Genomic DNA, 20,000 nt, shown 5'->3' with positions numbered 1-20,000 from the left:
AGTAGGCTAGATTATTACTTTACACACAATAAAAAAAAAATATTGAGGCAAATTGTAGACCCTTCCATATACAACTAAACACAGATGTTGAAGGTCTTGCTTAAGTGGATTTGAAAAAATAATTTTTCTATGTAATTTGCACTTTCAGAAATAAGAGATGCTGTAGGCCTATTTTCAGTTTTATAGCTGATTGTCTTATTTTGTTTACAAGTTAAAGATGGAGTCTGGGTACTTATTGTACTGTTTAGCCTACATCTTACACACTTCAGGCTGTTGCAGATAGCTCAGGGAAGAGACTGTATGACACTAGGTGGTACAGCCTGAGACATGCTTTTCCCTCCATTGTACCGAACTCGTACCGAACCGTGATTTCCGAACCGAGGTATGAACCGAACCGTGACTTCTGTGTACCGTTACACCCCTAATATACATCCTTATTATGTAGTTCTGAGCCTGACCATTCTAATGTCCCAGTTTTTTACAGTTACTACACATGCAGTGTAGTCCAGTCCAAGACCCCAATGGAGACATCATCATCATGACATCATCATGCTGTTTCTTTCAGTACTGATACTGTTTTCTAGGACAAGCTTGATATGAATTACATTATAAAAAATACAACATATACAGTAAAGTAGAATATTGGACCTATTTGTTGCTTGTTTGTGTTTGTGTGTGTGTGTGTGTGTGTGTGTGTGGGTTTGTCGAGGAGGAGTGGTCCTTGTTTCAGCTGCCTTCTTGCATTTGTCATTACTGGGGTCATTGATTTCCTAGTTATTGGTAAAATAATTACATCTACAAATCAGACATGCCCACAGTTCCATGGCCGGGGGATCAATGCTGCGGCTCGATAGTGCTGGAGCAAACAACTTTTTCTCACGTGTGTTTAGCACACGCCACACACGCACACACGCACACACACACACACACACACACACACACACACACACACACACACACACACACTCACAGTCACAGCCACAGGGCATACTCTCATCTCGCCTTGCATTGTCTCGCCATTCTGTTGATGTGACCTAGAGTACCTGTCCCCAGGCACTGTACAATCCCAATCCCATTCAGATCAGTTTGGGGATGACTTATCCTCGGAGGGAGATAATCTGACTCCCGAGTCTGACTAATATCATAAATTTCAATTGCACTAATTTGTTTTTTGGTCTGTCTCTTTCCTGATACTGCTGATGCTGCTGCTGTTTGCGGTGTTGTGCTGGCATTATTCAGAAATCATTGATATTTTCTCCATTCATTTTGCAAGCAGCGAGGCATCTCCATTGTCAAACACAGCTACATTTTCAAGAGCGGGAACGCCTCCTCATTTTCAAACATGGACAGTAAAAGTACAGGTGTTTAGAAAACAAAATAACAGTACAATAAGTCAAACACAATACAGTATATCTGCTGACTGCAAATGCATTTTGCAAAAAGTATTTGCTGGGGTGCAATTTTAATTTCAAACTATGTCCATTATCTTCTCATTCCAATTCAGAACAGCCTAATTAAAGGATCCAATCATATCATATGCTCCAATTAGTAAATTGGTCAAATTAGTACCAGCTTAACACTGTTGGTTAACTCAATGCTCACATCAATGTAAATACACAGTATGCAACATCAACTGAATTCTAATTCTAAACAAAGTCAGCTAACCCTCGCCTGCTCTTCCGGAAGATTTGGAACATCCTCTCCACCCCCTGTTGCTGTAGTGGATCCTTAAGAACAGAACCTGAATGTTGGCCATAATGTAATAGGTTCTTTCTTATCTGATTATAAATGCAGGGTAAAGAGGATTTAGGGTGTGCTGCCTAAATGTCGGCCTGTGCTGATTATGTCGCCCGTTATGTAACCACAGCCTTGCCACAGCGAGAAGGTGAGCTATGCTGTGCTCCTCCTAAATGCCAGAGGGACTTAGACAGGTTAGCCAATCTTAAAACTGCTCCCGGACTGAAAGTGAGGGAAACAGTGAAATTAAGTGCTGGAAATGCAGGTAGAATTATCCATGACAAGGGAGTATTGCGTGAAACAAACTTTCCTCAGTACAAAACAAACAAGTCATCAAATAGAAACAAAACAATGTTGAAAAATCCCGAAGACGGAACAAAGCACCCTAATGTCTGAAATGTCAAACTCAATAATCAAACCCTGGCGCCATCGCTTCAAGTTTCACAAAATAAACAGAAGTAAGGTAGGAATCCATTTGCAAAACAGGCTAAAACCCTCTCTGAAAAATGCTAACGCCCATTGATTTTTTTTACTTAGGAGAGACCACAATTCATGCGGAGATGAAAGCTCGGTAATGAAAAGCAGGATGCACCTGCTGCTGTTGCTAGTGGCATTGGGCAGCATTCACTTGCTGACCGAGGCTCTCCGCAGCAACATAAGGAGGAGCAAAGCCCCTGGCACAGATATGGCACAGATCTATTGGCATAAGTAGCAGACAGAGGATGGGTCCATTGTATGGCAAACTGCTATACAGTATGGGGTCCATGATAGCACCTTAAACCTGACCACTCCTTTGTGTGTTTATATTTGTGTATATTTGATGTGTGTGTGTGTGTGTGTGTGTGTGTGTGTGTGTGTGTGTGTGTGTGTTAGTGTGCTTGTGCGTGTGTGTGTGTTTGTATGTGCGGTTTTCACATAGTGTCTGCTTGTAACTGCATGTACGCACACCTGTCCATGCAAGTGTGCACTGTAGACTACATGTGCGTGCATGCTAGTGTGTGTCTGTGCTAGTCTGTGGGCCTCCTGATTAATGGCTGTTACTCCTACTCCCTCCACAACCAGTGGCCTATAGTCCACAAAAAAACCTCCCCTGCACACACAGATAGTCCTCCGTAGCACTAAAAGTCTGATATACACCAGCACTGGCGCCTTGTTATAAATCATGCTGATTCATTCATCCCGCCCGCTACCTAAATCAAGGTGGTTTGAGTATTAGCAATATCCTGAGATTTGTAGCATATTTTTGGCCACATAATTCAGTTGCCTCTACCCACGTAAATAGCACGAGCAGAGTTCTCTCTCATTGCTCTGGATGTAGAAGAATGATACTTGGGCCGGCTATAGTCGCCGCATGAATACGCAATGAGACCATTACAAACTTTGGAAGTGATCTATAAATCCTGATGCCGGGGAAATAATGCCAGACATTTGTTATCATGCAATAAGGAGGATACACTGAACTGATAGTGTATGGAAATATGTTTACGAGAAGGTGCACATAAATCAAAGGGTGTCCAAAGAGGAAGTGAGCAGGAAGAGGTGTTCCATATGATGGCATTAGCAAGGCTGGATACTCAAGCAAACAGATAGCATTTTTCAGGCACTGTTTTCTACCCATGACGTGAGGTGCAGTGGTGGCGGCTGAAAGTTTGTTGTGCTTTCACTGTGATTAAATATGGAAACATGATCACGACGGATTAACAAGTATGACATTGCTAAAGAGTTTTAGCAGTAAGCATGTGTGAGACGCACGTGGGAAGCACTCGGCTGGTTAGCAAGCTCTTAATATAATCAAACAGTGTTCCTGCAGGGAAGCACAACAGCTGTGTTCCCTCACATCTAAACCCTTTTCTGTGACTGTCTCTTGAGTACCCCATATCGGTATCCCCTATCATGTAACAGTGCAACGGGTAATGTCACAGGTACTACAAGCCTATTTCCCACAGGAGATTTCATAAAGTTCCTTGAAAACCAGGGCACATTTTAGCTACAATTTGACTGTAGATTTGTGACGACAAGGTCTCCGCGTGCTGCTTGCCCTTCCGTGCAATCACCTTTTCAGAAAAGCTCCATTGTGCCCACACCTGAGGCTACGGCTGCCTTAAGAGGTTGCCTATTTATAGTCCTATGCTGTGCCAAGGTAGCCACAGAGCAGCTCTCCCTGGCGATTCTCCCTGTTTTTCTCCTGCCCCGTTGCCTGTTGTTGTGCCTGCCTCACCCCCCCCATGTGAAAGCAGAATAGGTCCAGCACCCCCCTAATCCACTAACACAGACTGGGCTGGGCTGTGGTGCTGCATGGGTCTCCTCAATCTGCTGACCATTACTTTCATTATTCATGAATTTTGCGTTTGAGCTCTGAAGCTATCACTTAGAAAACTGCAGTTTTCTCTCTCTCTCTCTCTCTCTCTCTCTCTCTCTCTCTGTCTCTCTGTCTATCCTTCAGGGCCAGTCAATGCTCTTCAGTACTTTCAGACATGCACTATAATCCTACCTTTGCTGACCTCACCACAAATGTCATCGCCTCTGTGCCTGACCTTTGTTTTTCAGCAGTGGCAAGTTAGCCACTGTGTGTGTGTGTGTGCGTGTGTGTGTGTGTGTGTGTGTGTGCACGGATGTGTGTGTTGGGGGATGGAGGGTTGGGTGTCAGGAATTGGTATGCGGTGCTGTAATGTTTGGACACCTTCTGCTGGAGATGCCTGCGAGACAAAAGTAATGTGATCCTTGCCCATGATGGCTTTGGACAAGGCCTCACACTGCATCACAAAAGCACGGCTATGTAGCGAGCTCGTAATGGCATTTCGCTGGCCCAGGGTCAGTTTGGACGACAGCCCAAAAAAATAACAACAACAAACAACAACAAAAAAAACATGCCTTTTTAGGGACTAGCTCTTTCCCGTATCCCCTTCCCCAATCCCCCATGTCTCCACTTACCCCCTGACATGTTCTTAGCGGCAGACATATAAAAAAAAAAGCCATGTGGTTTTGTGCTCCACTGCTGCCGTTTCAGACTAGAGACCTTTAGTGGGGGAGTCAGCACTATGCCCATAATTTGATTTGAGAGATTTCCAAAGCAGGTCTCTCTGCACAGTCTGCCTTTGACATCGCACAACGCGCACAGGCGCCACAGATTTGATATAAGATGAGACAAAACAATTTACAATCTGTGAAGTGCTGCCGTCTCTTTATGCAAGCGATATGTTGGAACAACAGGCTTAAAAAGATGGTCAAATATAAATCACACTTCCATTGAAGTTTAGTGAGGTGTAACCAAAGATATACATTAGGTCACACTGAGACAGCAAAGCTTTGAATGCAGGCTTCATTCCAGGCATCCATTTCAGGGTTGCCCTCGACACCGCATCTTGTACACAAAGCAGCGTCTCTTAGCTCTTCCTCTGCTCTGGTGTCAGAGCGGGGGAGATGGAGGAAATTGAATAACAAATGATTCCTGGATCCGACTAGGAAATGCCCAAAGAAAAAAACAGATGACTATGCATTTATGGAAAAAACCATACCACGGTAACATAAATCCAAAGCAAACACACACACACACACACACACACACACACGCGCGCGCGCACACACACACATATGCACACACACACACAACATGGCTGTAGCTGTCACAAATGCAACAGCGGTATTTCAACCTGCATTACTGTGAGGTGGCCTTGCACCTCTGTCAAACTTTTAAGAGGATGTTTTTATGATACACTCTCACAGACATGAAATACAACTCCCTTGTGCTTTGGGCCCTGTCCAAGAGACTCATCATAAATAACCACTGATTGGGTTTCATCAGTGTGGCCCGACTAATGGATGACTTAGAGCATTCTGTCTAAATGGGCCGAGATTCAGCAGTGGGCTTGAGTCATGCAGGACATGCACAAACACAAACACAAACACAACACGCACACACACACACACACACACACACACACACACACTCTCTCTCTCTCTCTCACGCACACATGAACACTCCCAGTAGATAAACAGAAACACTGGGACTCCTTCTAAAAGGACAATATTCTGCTTTAGATGCCTGACTAAGAATCACATTTTACCATGTCACTGCAATTAGTGTCTTTTCTTATTCCACCCACTTGACTTGACAGCATAGAGACTAACTAGAAGCACAACACCTGCCTGATGACATCTGATACTGAAACACACCTGTCCGTGATCTGGCATTGACCTGGCTCTAATCTGGCCCTGATCTGGCCTGGAGGCTTCAGATAGTTGCCAGATCTGTTCCATAATCCTCTTGTATCTGGACTGACAACCGAGTGCTTAGTGCCTACTGTAGTTGCTCGTTGTACCTCTGTGTGGGCTGAGACGCAAGCAGAGTGCTTCTCCTCCCTGCTGAAGAGTCAGCTCCTTCTGGTCATTTATCAGTGTCTGCTCTGTGTGTGTACGGCCCAAAATATTCTTGCTTCCTGTTGTAAAGATACATATCTCCTCCCCAACCTGTCACCCATCACACTCCTCATTTTCTTCTTCTTTCTGTTACTTTCTCTCCTTTGTCTGACATGCAGTCATTTCCATAATAACAGTCTAGCTGTCACATCTGATATTCTCAGTGTGTGGGGTTAGGGGACAATGGAAATTTTTCTGGCAACAAATTGAGTTCATGATCTACTCCAGAGCCTGTGCAAACAAGTAAACAAAGACAAGTAGACAAGTAAACAAACCAACATCAGATTCTCAACAATTAGACTGATGAGCCAGAGAAGGCGGCAAGCGGCACCACCGGACGTAAGCACCTTGGCAGAGAGAAGATCCAGTTACTGTGGTTTTTAAAATTCATTGGACCTGCTTTGGTCCCTTGCTTGTGTGTGTGTGCGTGTGTGTGTGTGTGTGTGTGTGTGTGTGTGTGCGCGTGTGCGCGCACGCGTGTGTGTGTCAGAGCCTTTTGCTCCTCTTCACACACACACTTCACTCCCTCGTACCTTAGCAGCCACGGATGAGCTGGGCTTTTCCAGGAGGTCCCAGAGCTTCTTGCGCTTGTTCGGGCAGCAGGTGTTGTCGAACTCGCACTCGCCCTCCCGCTCTCTGAGCGTCTCGGCCTCGCGCCGCAGCTCCTCGTTCATCTGCTCCTTCTTCTGGTGGTAGCGCGCCTGGCAGCACGACTCCAGGTAGATCTCGTCGATGCCCCAGTAGTCGAGCTCCTGTCCGAAGGAGAGCGCGCACATCTCCTCCATCATGTGCAGCTTGCCCGTGCGGTAGAAGTTGAGGATGGAGGTGAAGGCGCCCGGGTGCCGGTCGAAGAAGTACTCGTTCTCGTTCAGGCTGTAGTCGTCGCACACCTCCATCAGTGCCTCGTGCGTGTTGCAGTCCCGCAGCTTGCCCAGGCGGGTGCGTGGCAGTCGGTCCAGGGTCCGCCACAGGACCTCGTGGTTGAGGCCGCCCACGTTGATCCGGACCCTCCGGGACCGGGCCTTGGTCCGGATGATGTCAATGGGCTCCGGAGGGAGGGACGCCCCGGCCCTAGCACCGCCCTTTGGCACCCCGGGGCTGGTCGCCTTCTCTGCCATGGTGAGCAGCGCCGTGGGGTGGTGAGGCTTGCCAAGACGAGACGATACAGAATCAGAACCAGACAGCGGGGTGACACAGTAGGCTAATTATGTTGGGTCCTCCTTAGACAAGTCCCTCCATGACTGAAAAATGAGATTTAGAAAGATAGAGAGAGAGAGAAAGAGAGAGAGAGAGAGAGAAAGAAATGTAAGGGGAGGGAAAAGATTGACTCAAATCCAACAGCTTTTGCACTGATAGGGTGGCTTAAGTGAACAATGATTAGAACACAACTAATAATTCCTCTGATCCTCTAATGATCACTCATTGACAAAAAAGTGGAACTGTCATCTGTTGTTCTTATGCTACTGCCTTGATAGGTTCTTCTTTGGTGAAATCCAAATGTGGAGAATGTGCATTGTATTTTCATGCAACTACAATTGTCCATGCACAAGAACCTTAACAGATCACACTGCATTATATTTTGTTGACTATGTTTTGTTGCCATGGTTTATACATAGAGCTTTGCACTTTGGACCTTACAAAAAATAAAAGAACAGTGAAGTAAGAGACTACTACAACATGGACTGCTTTGACCAGATGTCAAAATATCGATACAGTACACTATGTTTACCTGTAGTTTACAAGAGCATTATCTCCCTGCCACACTGAGCATTAATCATGTAAGCATCGCCTGCTATCTTCTCAAGGTTACGGGTCCACCTCGGTCCAATATAAGCCGATGTATGAGCGGATATACATGAGTAGCCTACATATTATCACGGAACATCTTCTGCCACTGTCCGCTGCTCCTTTTACCTAAACAGTTTAGCAGTGTATTCTGACCTACTTCAGTGCCAACACTTATCATGGACACTTTAGTAAGAAGATACTATGGAGGAATGTAGGAGATTCCAGGGTTAATCAAAGCTTGTCTGGTATAGTTCTTGACATTAGCCTCCTTGATCATTTCTGAAAAATCATTCTGATCCCACCGTAAATTCAACAAGGCGCAACAGTTTTCAGCCCAAGTCGACATACAACAAGCTCAATGCTTTTTCCTGAGGTGATGAGAACAGTTAATGTGGTTTCTAAGGAAGCGCTGGTGTTTTTAACATCATTGGTACACTGTTGTTAAGAATTATTATGTCTTTGCCCTCTCATTTCTTAATTGTTGACAATAAGGTGTGAATTGTTTAATTACTGTCTCAGTTGTCAAAAAGGTATCAAAACTGTTGCGCGTCATTAAAGTGACACGATTACACTGCAACACCTGCCAACTGTCTAAAAACTAAGATAAGTGTGTTTTGAGATTCGTGTGTTTCAAAGGCCACATAAAATCAAAATACCCACTTTATCTCGAGAAAAGCGTGTTTGACATCATCGTGTTTTAAAGTAGCCTGTCGTCTCAATGAAATACAGTTTAAATGTAGGTACCTAAATGAACAAATCATGCTATAAAACAAAGCTCTTACCTCGCTGGAATAAACCACCTTTTGCATGCAAACCCCTCTGTGTTCAATTGGATAGGGAAAATGAGAAAAAGGCTGCGGGACTCTTTTTTCCAGGAAGCTAAGATTCCGTGTTCTCCGTGGAAGCTTCGATAACTACAGATGCGTCCCACATTTTGTACAAAGATATTAAGAGAAAAAACAAATTGTCCGCTTGGAAGAAAAATTAACAGCTACACAGCAAAAAAAAACCTGCAGCACGTTACGCGAAAAAAATCTCTTCAAAGAGTACCGTTACCTCCATCGACGCGTGATATAGTGAGACGGGATGGCTGCAGATGCCGAACGCGTAAAAATCGGGCTGAGGAGAGTAAGCGTAGCATAGAGTGAACTGCAGAATGACACCCAGCAGCAGCCTAGGGAGAGAACACTGCGAGGGTGAAGCTCTCCGAGTTGCATCACTGCCTGGAGGTGAAACCTAATTGGATTGGTCTGTACATCACCAAGGACAGCAGCAGATCAACTAGAGCAAGAATACTTTGCCCAACAATCAGTTACAGCTCCGCGTTCCGCCGAAAGAAATTGAGTATGAAAAATGACTTCTAGTGGACACATAGGTCCCGGCAAGGCGGTCATAGTGCGTTGAAAGTTCAGGCTCCTAACTGACTGGGAAAGTTGTATGATCTCATCACAGGCAGACGCCAGCCCATAGCTCAACCTCTTGCATTGTTATTGCTGCAGCTGTCGGCTCTGGCACTGTTATAAAAACCCAAAGATAATGGCAATACAGCAGACTACTAATGGAATGGCACAGGGTCTGGCTTTCAGTCTCCACTTGTCTTTGCCCTGCGACAGAAACGGCCATGGCAGTTCTGCTAATGGCAATGTTTACACTAGCTCTTGTACTACTTAAGTTGCAACTGTTACTTGATGTTATTCCTTGCTTAATTTTTGTGACCTAATGCGAACATTGACTTGTCTTGCTAGCATTTCAGATGATCAGTTGACCAATGATTATTGAAGCCTTGTCTTGTGCGAAGGCATATTACATGGCCTTTACATGAAATCATCGCAGTGGTAATTGAGATTCAGAGCATGTGAAATGAGCATGTCTTGCTCTGTAAGATTACTGTCTCCTCTGCAATTAGAGCTCTCATGTTACTCTGACTCTTTGTGCTCCTCTGGCTCAAGGCCTTTCTCCAGACAGCCATTGTTCAGAGAGGGTGGTGAGGGGAGCATTAATTAGCAAATAATCCATCTGTGTGTTTAAAGTGGCAATGTAAACTAAAGGGCAAAGCACTGTATCTTTGCAAATGTTTTGTTAAATGGAGTGAATGTGGATAGCATCACTGACCATAGGCCATTCTGTTGTGGAAACTTGACATTGATAATTTCTCAGCAAAATAGTCTGTAGGCTTATTTTACGGAAATTCCTATTTTCAGACTTTGTATAGTTTTTCTTTTTGTTTGTTTCAAAAGTTGTCCGAATGTTTCATATACTGTATCTCTATTTTTTTCTAACATCACAGACAGGTCCACTTGGACATAATAATTGCATGGTATATATGGCCCAGGCATCAGGTCACATTTAGTGACCCATCTAAAGCCTCTGGATGTACTCCCGTGAGGTCAAAGACAGGCTCTAAGGCCATCAAGAGCCACCTGAATTCCATACAAGAGTTATTTAGTTGGCCTTAAGGGCAAAAATTGCTTGGAAAAAAATCAATGATGAACTATTCAGCTTTATACTCCTGATATTCAGGCAATACTGTATTTCCCCCCATTACTGTACATTGCACTCCAGTTTCACCTTGTGTATATATATGCATTACACCAGGGCGGTGTTTATTACAGAAATAATATTTCCTTCAGCTTGTAGGGCTTTTCCAAATTTGCCTATAGGGCAAAGTATTTTTTGAAACCCGATAATGCACTGTTTGTTTGTAATTGATTCACCTGTCATGTTCCTTCCTCAAATGTCAGGCGATCAATAATGCCACATTGATCAGCTAGGGTCCTTTTCATTGTTTGCTAGTAAAACCAGTCCTAACACTGCATCGGGGTTAGGAGGGGTTGCATAAAAATGGCAAGGATAAGGTCTTATGCAGGGCAAGGTCTTATGCCTGACACCATGCCTGGTTAACTGTGGATGACTGAACCCATTGATAGGTGAAGCTTGTAAATATGTTTTAAGATGGCTGGATTAACACCTCACCTTTGAACACTTATGACCCCAGGTTTAATCATGGCTCATGCATTTGTGTTGCACATAGTCTCAAAGTTCCTGGAAGCACCATCATGAAGAACCATGGTGTGAGAATCAGTATACTTTACATGCAAGCTGTCCTCCAACCATGCATATCAGCTTATCTCCCAACTCCGCTGCTGACAAAGTGGTATTACTGTAAGAGTTAAAATGATAATGGGAAGATAAATTATTCTGTATCGAAATAAAACATTAGGGTTTGCTTTGTCTGCACTGGACAGACTAATTGCTGCAATGAAGTTAAATGTTATGTTTTCTTAATTTAACCTTTCACAAAGACATGAGTCTAAGCAGGCAGAGTTACCAAGACTACTGCACATTTTTGGAAGGTGATGTATGTTTAAAACCCAAGCATCATGTGGGCATGTGTGTGTGTGTGGGCAGTTTCCATAGAAACCCCAATTGTAGCATCATGCAGAAGTAACATTTTGGCATTGCAAAGTGTCAGTGCCTGAGAGCTTGTGTGATACTGTTGAGCCAAATCAATACATCTGATTGATTCGCACAAAAGGGAAGAAAAGCTTTTTACCGTAAGCATTTAGGTCTGTGTAGTGTTATTGGTGTATGTGTGTGTGTGTGTGTGTGTGTGTGTATATACAATATGTGAACATTGCGTGGGGAAATATGTGTGTATGAGTATGTGTCTGCATGTACTGTGCATGTCCATGTAGGTGGAATCCTGTATCCCTACTGAAGACTGGACTGCATGGGTGTGTATCTATGTGTGGTTTTAGAGGCGAGCAACTCATTATGTTCTCATCGCAGCCCTGGCATCAGATGACCGTGTCTGCCTCTCTATGCCTCGCCTGCCCACTCCTCCGGTGGGTGTAGTATAGCCGCACCCCCCCTTACACACACACACACACACACACACACACACACACACACACACACACGCCCATATGCACGCACGCACCATGCCCTCTCCCCATTTTTTGCCTATTGGTCTTAAAGTGTGCCCACTCAGTTTACTACCTGGCTTCCCTCCAATAAATAACCATTCCTCTTTGGACATATGGAACAGAGTGGCACTAAAAAACATCCATAGGTATAGTATATTGTCTGTAGGGTAGACTTAGTGTACATAGACTTATGGAGCATGTTGTGCGTCACATCAGAGAAGGCATCTACTGTGACTTTGAACCCTTAAACTACAAAGGTAAATGTGGATGGTCAATCCATGTGTGCACTGCATTGAGCAAACCTAAGTCAAAGTGTGTGTATGTGTGTGTGTGTGTGATTATCTAAATATTTCAATTGTTCATGGAGACAAGTATTTCACCATAGTGAAATCCAGTAGTTGCAGAACACTACAGAGTCTCCAGTCTGTCCCCTCCACCTGCTCAAGACTCACATTGTTTAATCTGTGTGACTTACTTTAACTCCACAGCACAGCTGAATGCGAACAACAACAGCAGCTCTGTGCAAAGGACCCGAATCAGGCTAGACAATGTCCAGCTCTGCCTGATGTCCTGCTAAAGTAAACCTGACCAAGCTTTAGAGTATAGCATCACATTACTTGCATGCTTGAACTGCAGTGTGTGTGTGCGTGTGTGTTGCTCTCTTGTCTGCATGCTGTAAGAGTCTCACATAGCACAGGGCGTTTTATTTGCATGTCTTTATGTAAGTCTGGGGAATTATGTCACAGGAGCTGGGAGGCTGGGAGAGAGAGAGAGATGGACGGTCGTAATTTCAGCAAACGTCTGCAGGAGGAAGAGAGCATGGGGTGGGGGGGGGGGGCATTCTGTTAAATTATAATAATAAGCATTCAATCGATGCTGGACGCCTTGCTAAAAATACCCCAGCAGCAGGAGCTGGATGGTAAGCTATGTGGTCCATGGGGGAGAAAAAAGGAAAAAAAAAAAGATGTAGCAGGAGCAGGAGCAGGAGCAGGAGCAAGGACAGGGAGGGCAGGGGAGGGGAGGGCAGGGGAAGGGAGGGGAGGGGACAGCCGAACCTGCTGCTCACTGGGACATTTCTGTCAGTGACTTCCCAATGCTTTGCATTGCCCACAAAAGAGGGTTGTGACGAAATCTCTCACTGAGTGCCTTTGTACTGTACGTGTTTGTGGGAACTGTGTTGTGTGAGAGTATGTGTGTTTATGTGTGTGTGTGTGTGTGTGTGTGTGTGTGTGTGTGTGTGTGTGTGTGTGTGTGTGTGTGTGTGTGTGAGTGTGTGTGTGTGTGTGTGTGTGTGTGGGTGTGTGAATGAGTGTGTGTAGTATATGAGAATGTTGTGCTATGTGTGCATTCACTTTCAGTTTAAAGTGTGGTTTATGCATACGTGTGTGTTTGTGCATATGTCTACTGTACTGTATGTATCTTCAGATGTGCAGATGTGAAGGTAAGCGTGTGTGTTCATGTATGCATATGTCAAATATGTGTGTATTTACGTATATACAGTAGGAATCTGTATTTGTGTGTGTGTCCATATGCATTGCTGCAGTGACTCCATTGAGTGGTGACAGGTGATGGAGGTGGCTATGGAGATGAACCCTCTGGCTCCCAGAGACAACAGCGGCAGCAGGACTCCCTGTCCTGCATTGTCATAAATTATGTGGCAGATCCGGAGTGATGTACTTTTCAGGGCAGTGATTTATGAGCCTATCAAGAGCAAGGCTGAGGAAGCACATTAATGAGCCAAGTATGGGACCATCAGCAACGGACTGGCCGGAGCATGTGTGTGTGTGTATGTGTGTGAATGAGTGTGTGTGTGTGTGAGGGAGAGGGAGAGAGTGTGTATGTGTGTATTTATGTGTGTGTATTTGTGTGTATGTGTGTGCGTGTGTATGCGTGTGTTTCTGTGTATACTGTATGTGTGTGTTTATGGTCCTGCACTTACAAGCGAGTGCCTATGAGTGTATGTGAGTGTGTGCATACCAGAATCTGAGCAAGAATGTGTGGGGATGTGAAGATATCTGTGAAGGTATATGCACCTGCCTCAGAAGTGGATGTGTGTGTTTGTGTGTGTGTGTGTGCGTATGTTTGCTTGCATGAATGATTGTGGCAAGGGTGATGGGTAGGGATAATATAAAGGCATGTGGATGTTTATTTGTGTGTACTGTATGTGTATGTATATATGGGCAATTGAGGACAAAGTGGACAATTAACATGTGACATCTCATTCTTCTTTTTGTGTTTCTTATCTCTACACTCTACACTCCTTGTGCGTGGTCAGTTTTGCTTGTGTCAATGATTGGGCTTGCATACATTTGTGGCATGAGGTGATGTGGAAGAAGTGGGAGTCAGCATTAGTGTGTGTGTCTGTGCTGTGTATGTGAGTGTGTGTGTGTGTGTGTGTGTGTGTGTGTGTGTGTGTGTGTGTGTGTGTGTGTGTGTACATGTGTGCGGGTGTTGTAAGAGAAGGCTCTCTCTCTCTCTCTCTCTCTCTCTCTCTCTCTCTATCTACTGTATCTCTCTCTCTCTATCTCTCTCTTTTCTATTTTCGACACAAACAGTGTCAAGCCTCCCTCTAGTCACCCATCACACTAACACCATTGTCCTTCATTTGAATCCCACACGTTGTCCAGCCCCTATCTCCTCCTCCTGCTGTGACACACACACACACACACACACACACACACACACACACACACACACACACACACGCACATACACGCGCACACACAACACCTGCTCAGAGTGATCAAGCCAGCTACCCAGCGACCGGGAATCTTCTCCACTCCTCTTAGTGCTTGTGTAGAAACCACACAGGAAGTTGTCCAGCAAATGGCAAGAGCAGCAGAAACGTGGTCAGCCACGCAACAGATCTGTCTTGAATTGCAATTAGTAAGGTTCACACACACACACACACAAACAGACGTATACACACACACACACACACACACAAACACACACACAAATAGATATACACACACACACACACACACACACACACACACACACGTGGTCATTTCACACTTCTTGATATAATTACACAATTGACCTTTTCTCTGGCTGGTGAACCTCATCTAAAAAAATATGGGCTTCCTCATATAAACAGATTCGATATCACTTCATTGGATACATGTTCATGCACGGTGATGCACTCATTCACGTCAACCAGTTTTTTTTAAAGCTTTCTTGCTGTCATAGTGGATATGAATGTTACTCAATTGAGCTGACCTATAGACAACTGTGAGGCTCATTATGATGCTTATGTTAATTAAAAAGGCCACACAAAGACTTTGCAGTGTGCAGGTTGCTTGTGTTGTGTTTGGGCCCCAGGCAATGTCCTTCCATATTTGGGTAATTATAATAAAAACAGTGGGTGGTAGCGCTTAAGAAACAAAACTGTGGCTCTAATTACTGTGTAAATAAAGTAAAACGCCGAAAGTGATGTAACCACCAGAAGCTTCGTCTGGGAGACTTTTGGGAAAACTGTGCCATATTTACATTTAACAGCTTTTTGGGAATTACATGCTGTTATTGTATATCTGCAGAGCATCACGTCATATTTTGACTGCAGCATGACAAATGATTAAGCCCTCGTTTAGGGGTGTACTGTAAAGTCAGCAAGCTCCTTTCATTCTCTCTAAAATAGTGATACCTGTCAAGAGTGTGTGCTGGCTTGGTGAAGCAACATTTATTCAAAGTCTCTGGTGCCCTAAAAATGACTTAATGTTTTTTAATGTTATCTGGGAAATAATAATGGGCATTAATCATTCAGCCACTACGGTGGTGGAGCTGGAGGGAGACTACATTGGGAAGTAGAAATTCAACCTTAACAATAAATGTGGACACTCACTGGAACAAATATGTCCCTAATCAAACCTGGAGTGGAGCCAGGGCAGGATTAAAGGGCCGTCCCCACTGCCAACAGTAACTATGGTGATAACCAGGGCTGGGAATATACATGTACTTTTCAAATGTAATTACTTACAGGTCACTAGTTCCCCTTTTATAACACAAATGGAATAGGCCGTGATGCATCTATTTTTATCACTTTATCAAAGTAATGTAACTTATTACATTTGATTACTTTTGATAACTTTGATTGGCAGATGAGAAACAGTGCACATTATAAACAAGACAACCACTCAAAAGTGTGATCAAAATTGGTAATTTAATTACACACTTTCCTCCAGAAAGTTTCCTCCAGAAAGTTACACACACAAGATATCACAGTTAGATTTCTTTTGTAATTTAATGATGTAACTGCATAACATGCAACTACTTAATCCCTAAACCATGGAGATACTGTAAAAATTACCTTTTTAAATATCATTCTATAATGGCAACTCTGAAAAAACAGCACACACTCTCTGTGTGCCTCCCTGCGATCACTGCACACCTGCTTCGTCTCTGCTTTACCAGTTCATACGGACAATTAGCTTAAAGCAGATTTTGAAGAACAATGTTTCTGATTTGTGCCTTGGCATGAGCCGCCTGCTAAATTAGCCATGACATAAGATATCAGATTGTTTGTTCTTATGTGGTCTGCTGGGTTGATGAATAGCACTCTTCACAGGGACTCACTCACTTACTCACTTTTACTTTTTGTTTGCTACTCTGAATCCCCACCTAACCCTTAGCTTGCTGATTTGCGTCCACGGTGATGGTTTTAGAGAGTCAAGTGTTGTGGGAGAAAAGGAGTATGTTTTTCCCCTAATGGCATCCTTGGCACGAATGCGTGCCGAAGCATTCCAGAACTCTCCATTTGATGGTTGAGGTTAATGAGAGGGACTAAACACCAGAAGTTGGGGTTCCAATTTTCATCTCCCTTTGTCTCTCCAAACTCGTTTTTCTCTCTTTACAAGTTGTCCACACACCACTCTTGGAGGATACAGTTAAAGCCTGACATTAAATTGATTGCCTGAAGGCCTCTTGGGTTTTGCCCTCTGTATCGAAATTATTTTCTCATTTGCTTTGCACTAGTCTACGCATGAATGGGTTTAATTTTATTTATTTATTCACTTCCCCCAACACACACACACACACACACACACACACACACACACACCTTGGCAGTCTATGTTATAAAACCATGCTATATTGACACATACACACACATCATTCTTTAGGTTTAACAGAAACTCTTCTGACCTTTGAGCCTGCATGAAAAATTAACCCCATCTGTGCCGCCCTGGCCATTATGTGCCGGGTTGGGTTACTTTACTGAAATTCAGCTGTTGAATTGGGTCAGCCCAGGCCGGGTCAGACTTGTCAGTAATCGGCCATATGATCCAGTTCCCCCTACAACGGGTCTGTTATTTACCTGTTTACCAGTGAGGGATCAGATTTCCTGCCGGTGTATAGAGCTTACGTGCCAGCCAGCTCACCATCCGCACACAGGCATCGGCGGCAATGTTGGCACAGGCTCTTTGCCCGGACACCCAATCCTCCTGGTTGGTGCCAGAGGGAAAGGTCAGTGGCCGACGGGTCTTGTTTGTGCTGTAATCATGCTTGACAAGAGCCATTCAGACAACAAATGGATCTGCGAGGAGGATCATTTCTCCCCCCCAACCCCTCCTTTCTTTCTTTTATCTCTTTTATGCTCCGTTGGTGGTACAGATTCGACATGAAAGCCGAGCCAGCAAGTGAGACGCTCTGGTTTGCTCGGCAGCGATGGGTGATGCCCAAGAGTCGGGCACAGAGGAGGAAGATGGGCGATGAGAGGAGAGAGGGATGTAGGCTAGACAGGTGTGGGCACAGAACAGTAGCGGCCTTGGCACAGCCATGCAGGCGGACACACGGGACTGGGAAGTGCAGAGTGCGGGAGTTGCGTTTTACTGGGAACTTTAGATAATGAGTTACTATCCAGTACACACCCCTACCTACAGCTCACATTTTAGAAACTTTATTTGACGCCACACTACAATTTAAACACACACACACACACACACACACACACACACACATTAAGACTACTATTTTATTACTATTGATCATATTATTCTCTAATGTTATGACATGATTCAGGAATGCACAGCACATGAGTTTAGCTCCACACTAAGCCCTTGGCCTAGCAGACAGGGCGCCCTCTCTCCTTCTTGGCATTGACAAACACGCACAACTGTACTGAGACAGTCCCCATCATTCTCTCCCTGAATTACACGGTGTCACTTCAGCCCCTCATCTACATCCATATCCTTAATGTTCTCAACCCAATGATCTACGTGATAATATTTCATTCACAGAGCAGATACTCCTCCAAATTGATTGACAGTTCTAGGTGATACTTTTATCTCAGTTTGTGTGCACCCTGGGACTTGTACACACAACATTGTTTTGCTAATATATTGTGTTAAAGTGACAGCACTGCCACACACTGGACTCAACTTTGAAAAGTAAGACTTGGGGGGGGGGGGGGGGGGTGTATGCTAGGAGTGAAGTTTACCCAATGCAGAACAGAACAGCATCTACTAGACAGTGCAGACAGTATGACTGTATGAGTAAGGGGTCACTACTGGCTAAAACATGGAATCTGTTTCTGTTTCTTTCAGGAGGTCTGTGAGGTTTGAAGGAGAAAAGACTGTCGGTGCCTGTCAGAGGTAAGCTTGGTAAATTATTAAATCCTTGAGAGTCAAGCTTTTGGAGCATTTGGAGGAGGGTGAGTATATGAAGATTGACACTGAAGACAAGTGCCTTGTCTGTGGGAAATTCTTTGATTTAAGGCTTTATATAAAAACTTTATAAAGTTTATAATTAAACATGAGTAATGATGTTTTAAAAACATCAACTGTATATTCATGGAAGTAGAATTGATTTTAAGGCATGAAACACAATTTAATTGCAATTGGACACTGAAATTAATCATGGGTTCATCCTCTTTATGGCTGTGTGGACATGATTGATAGCATGACAGATGGGATGAAATGATGGATGTGGAGGATTCTGTTTTCCAGACCACCGGCTTTAAAGAGTGACTGATTTGACTGTGTAAGGAAAGGTTCAAACCATGCACTCCCAATGACGTGTGATGGAACATTCCATCTCTGTCCTATCCCGAAACCCCCCCCCCCCCGCCCCACCCCCTCTAAATATCGCGAAAACACTGTCCTGTCTTTTTCATATGAACTTTCAAATCCCCATTGGGCAGGAAGAGGGGTGGGGGGCAGCCACCATAAAAGCCTGATCCCTTTGCTCTCATAAATCATAACTTGTCTGGCCAATGCTGCTGCCCTTGTATTAGCAAAGGATTTCAACAGATCCAAAAGCAGCACAGTGATGAGGGCTAAGACCTACACGGCCCCTGGAGGTCTAACAGGTGAAGGTGAATCTATCAGCACACTGAGGGCCAGATGTACTGTACTAATGCTTTTCCGCCTTGTAAGAGCAGGTGTTAATCCAAATTGCGGTTAAATGCGTCAATAAGAGAAACTTTCAAAGACAACAGAATCGCTATTTAGGGTACCAGCGTCTTTGTACTATATCAAAAGAAACCTTAACTTTCACTGGCCTTTCGAATGTCTTACTTTCACTTTCAAGTCATCCACTTAAACTTTCCTACTTGCTAGATTTGACCAATCTTCCATAGCCTACGTGCACAAGTAGTTTGAGTACTACTGCTCTTCATTATCTTCCTGCTTGTTGACATCATGTATTGTATTATTTCATGATTGCTAAACTTTTGATTCCTTTTAATGTTTTCATCAGTTAACTGCATTCAACTGTGCTTGTGATTGAAGTATGTCGTTCAGTTGTTAATGTTTGTAAATTGCGGTAGGGGGCGGAGAATGGCGCTGATTACCCGATGAACTGCAGGTTTGATAAATGTCACGTTAACTGAGGGGTCACAACAAGCGGTTTCTCCGGGTTGGACATGGCGCTGATAACACTACGTTTGCAAATGTACCTACATCTGGCCCTGAGTTGTATCACTTCTTTGTAAACATTCTGGGCTCATTCCCAGACAAAGGACAAAATGACAACTAGGCAAAATACAAAATGTTACTTTAATACCATAAGCATGATCAACAGTGCTGACATGGATGCGTAATGTTCAATACTCTTACATGCCACATGATAGCTTTTGTTCATGTGCGAGACACTTAACTCATTGGCCGACTTTGCACTTTGGCCATAAATAAAGGC

General features: G+C 44.1%; 1 protein-coding gene across 1 annotated transcript in view; it reads right to left on the bottom strand.

Annotated features, from left to right (window-relative positions):
• Positions 1 to 9,315, bottom strand: part of kcnb2b (potassium voltage-gated channel subfamily B member 2b) — an 87,990-nt gene extending 78,675 nt beyond the window's left edge. The window contains exons 1-2 of the mRNA XM_042068693.1: positions 8,724 to 9,315; positions 6,687 to 7,394 (exon numbers count right to left, since the gene is read on the bottom strand). Coding sequence (XP_041924627.1) covers positions 6,687 to 7,271 — 585 coding nt within the window. The 5' untranslated portion in view covers positions 7,272 to 7,394; positions 8,724 to 9,315. The remainder of the gene's footprint in view (positions 1 to 6,686; positions 7,395 to 8,723) is intronic.
• Positions 9,316 to 20,000: the final 10,685 nt, after the last annotated feature.

This window comes from Alosa sapidissima, chromosome 17, assembly GCF_018492685.1.
Source record: "Alosa sapidissima isolate fAloSap1 chromosome 17, fAloSap1.pri, whole genome shotgun sequence".
In the NCBI taxonomy this organism is placed as follows: domain Eukaryota; kingdom Metazoa; phylum Chordata; class Actinopteri; order Clupeiformes; family Clupeidae; genus Alosa; species Alosa sapidissima.
Note: the sequence above shows the minus strand (reverse complement) of the source record. Positions and strands in the feature narration are given on the sequence as shown.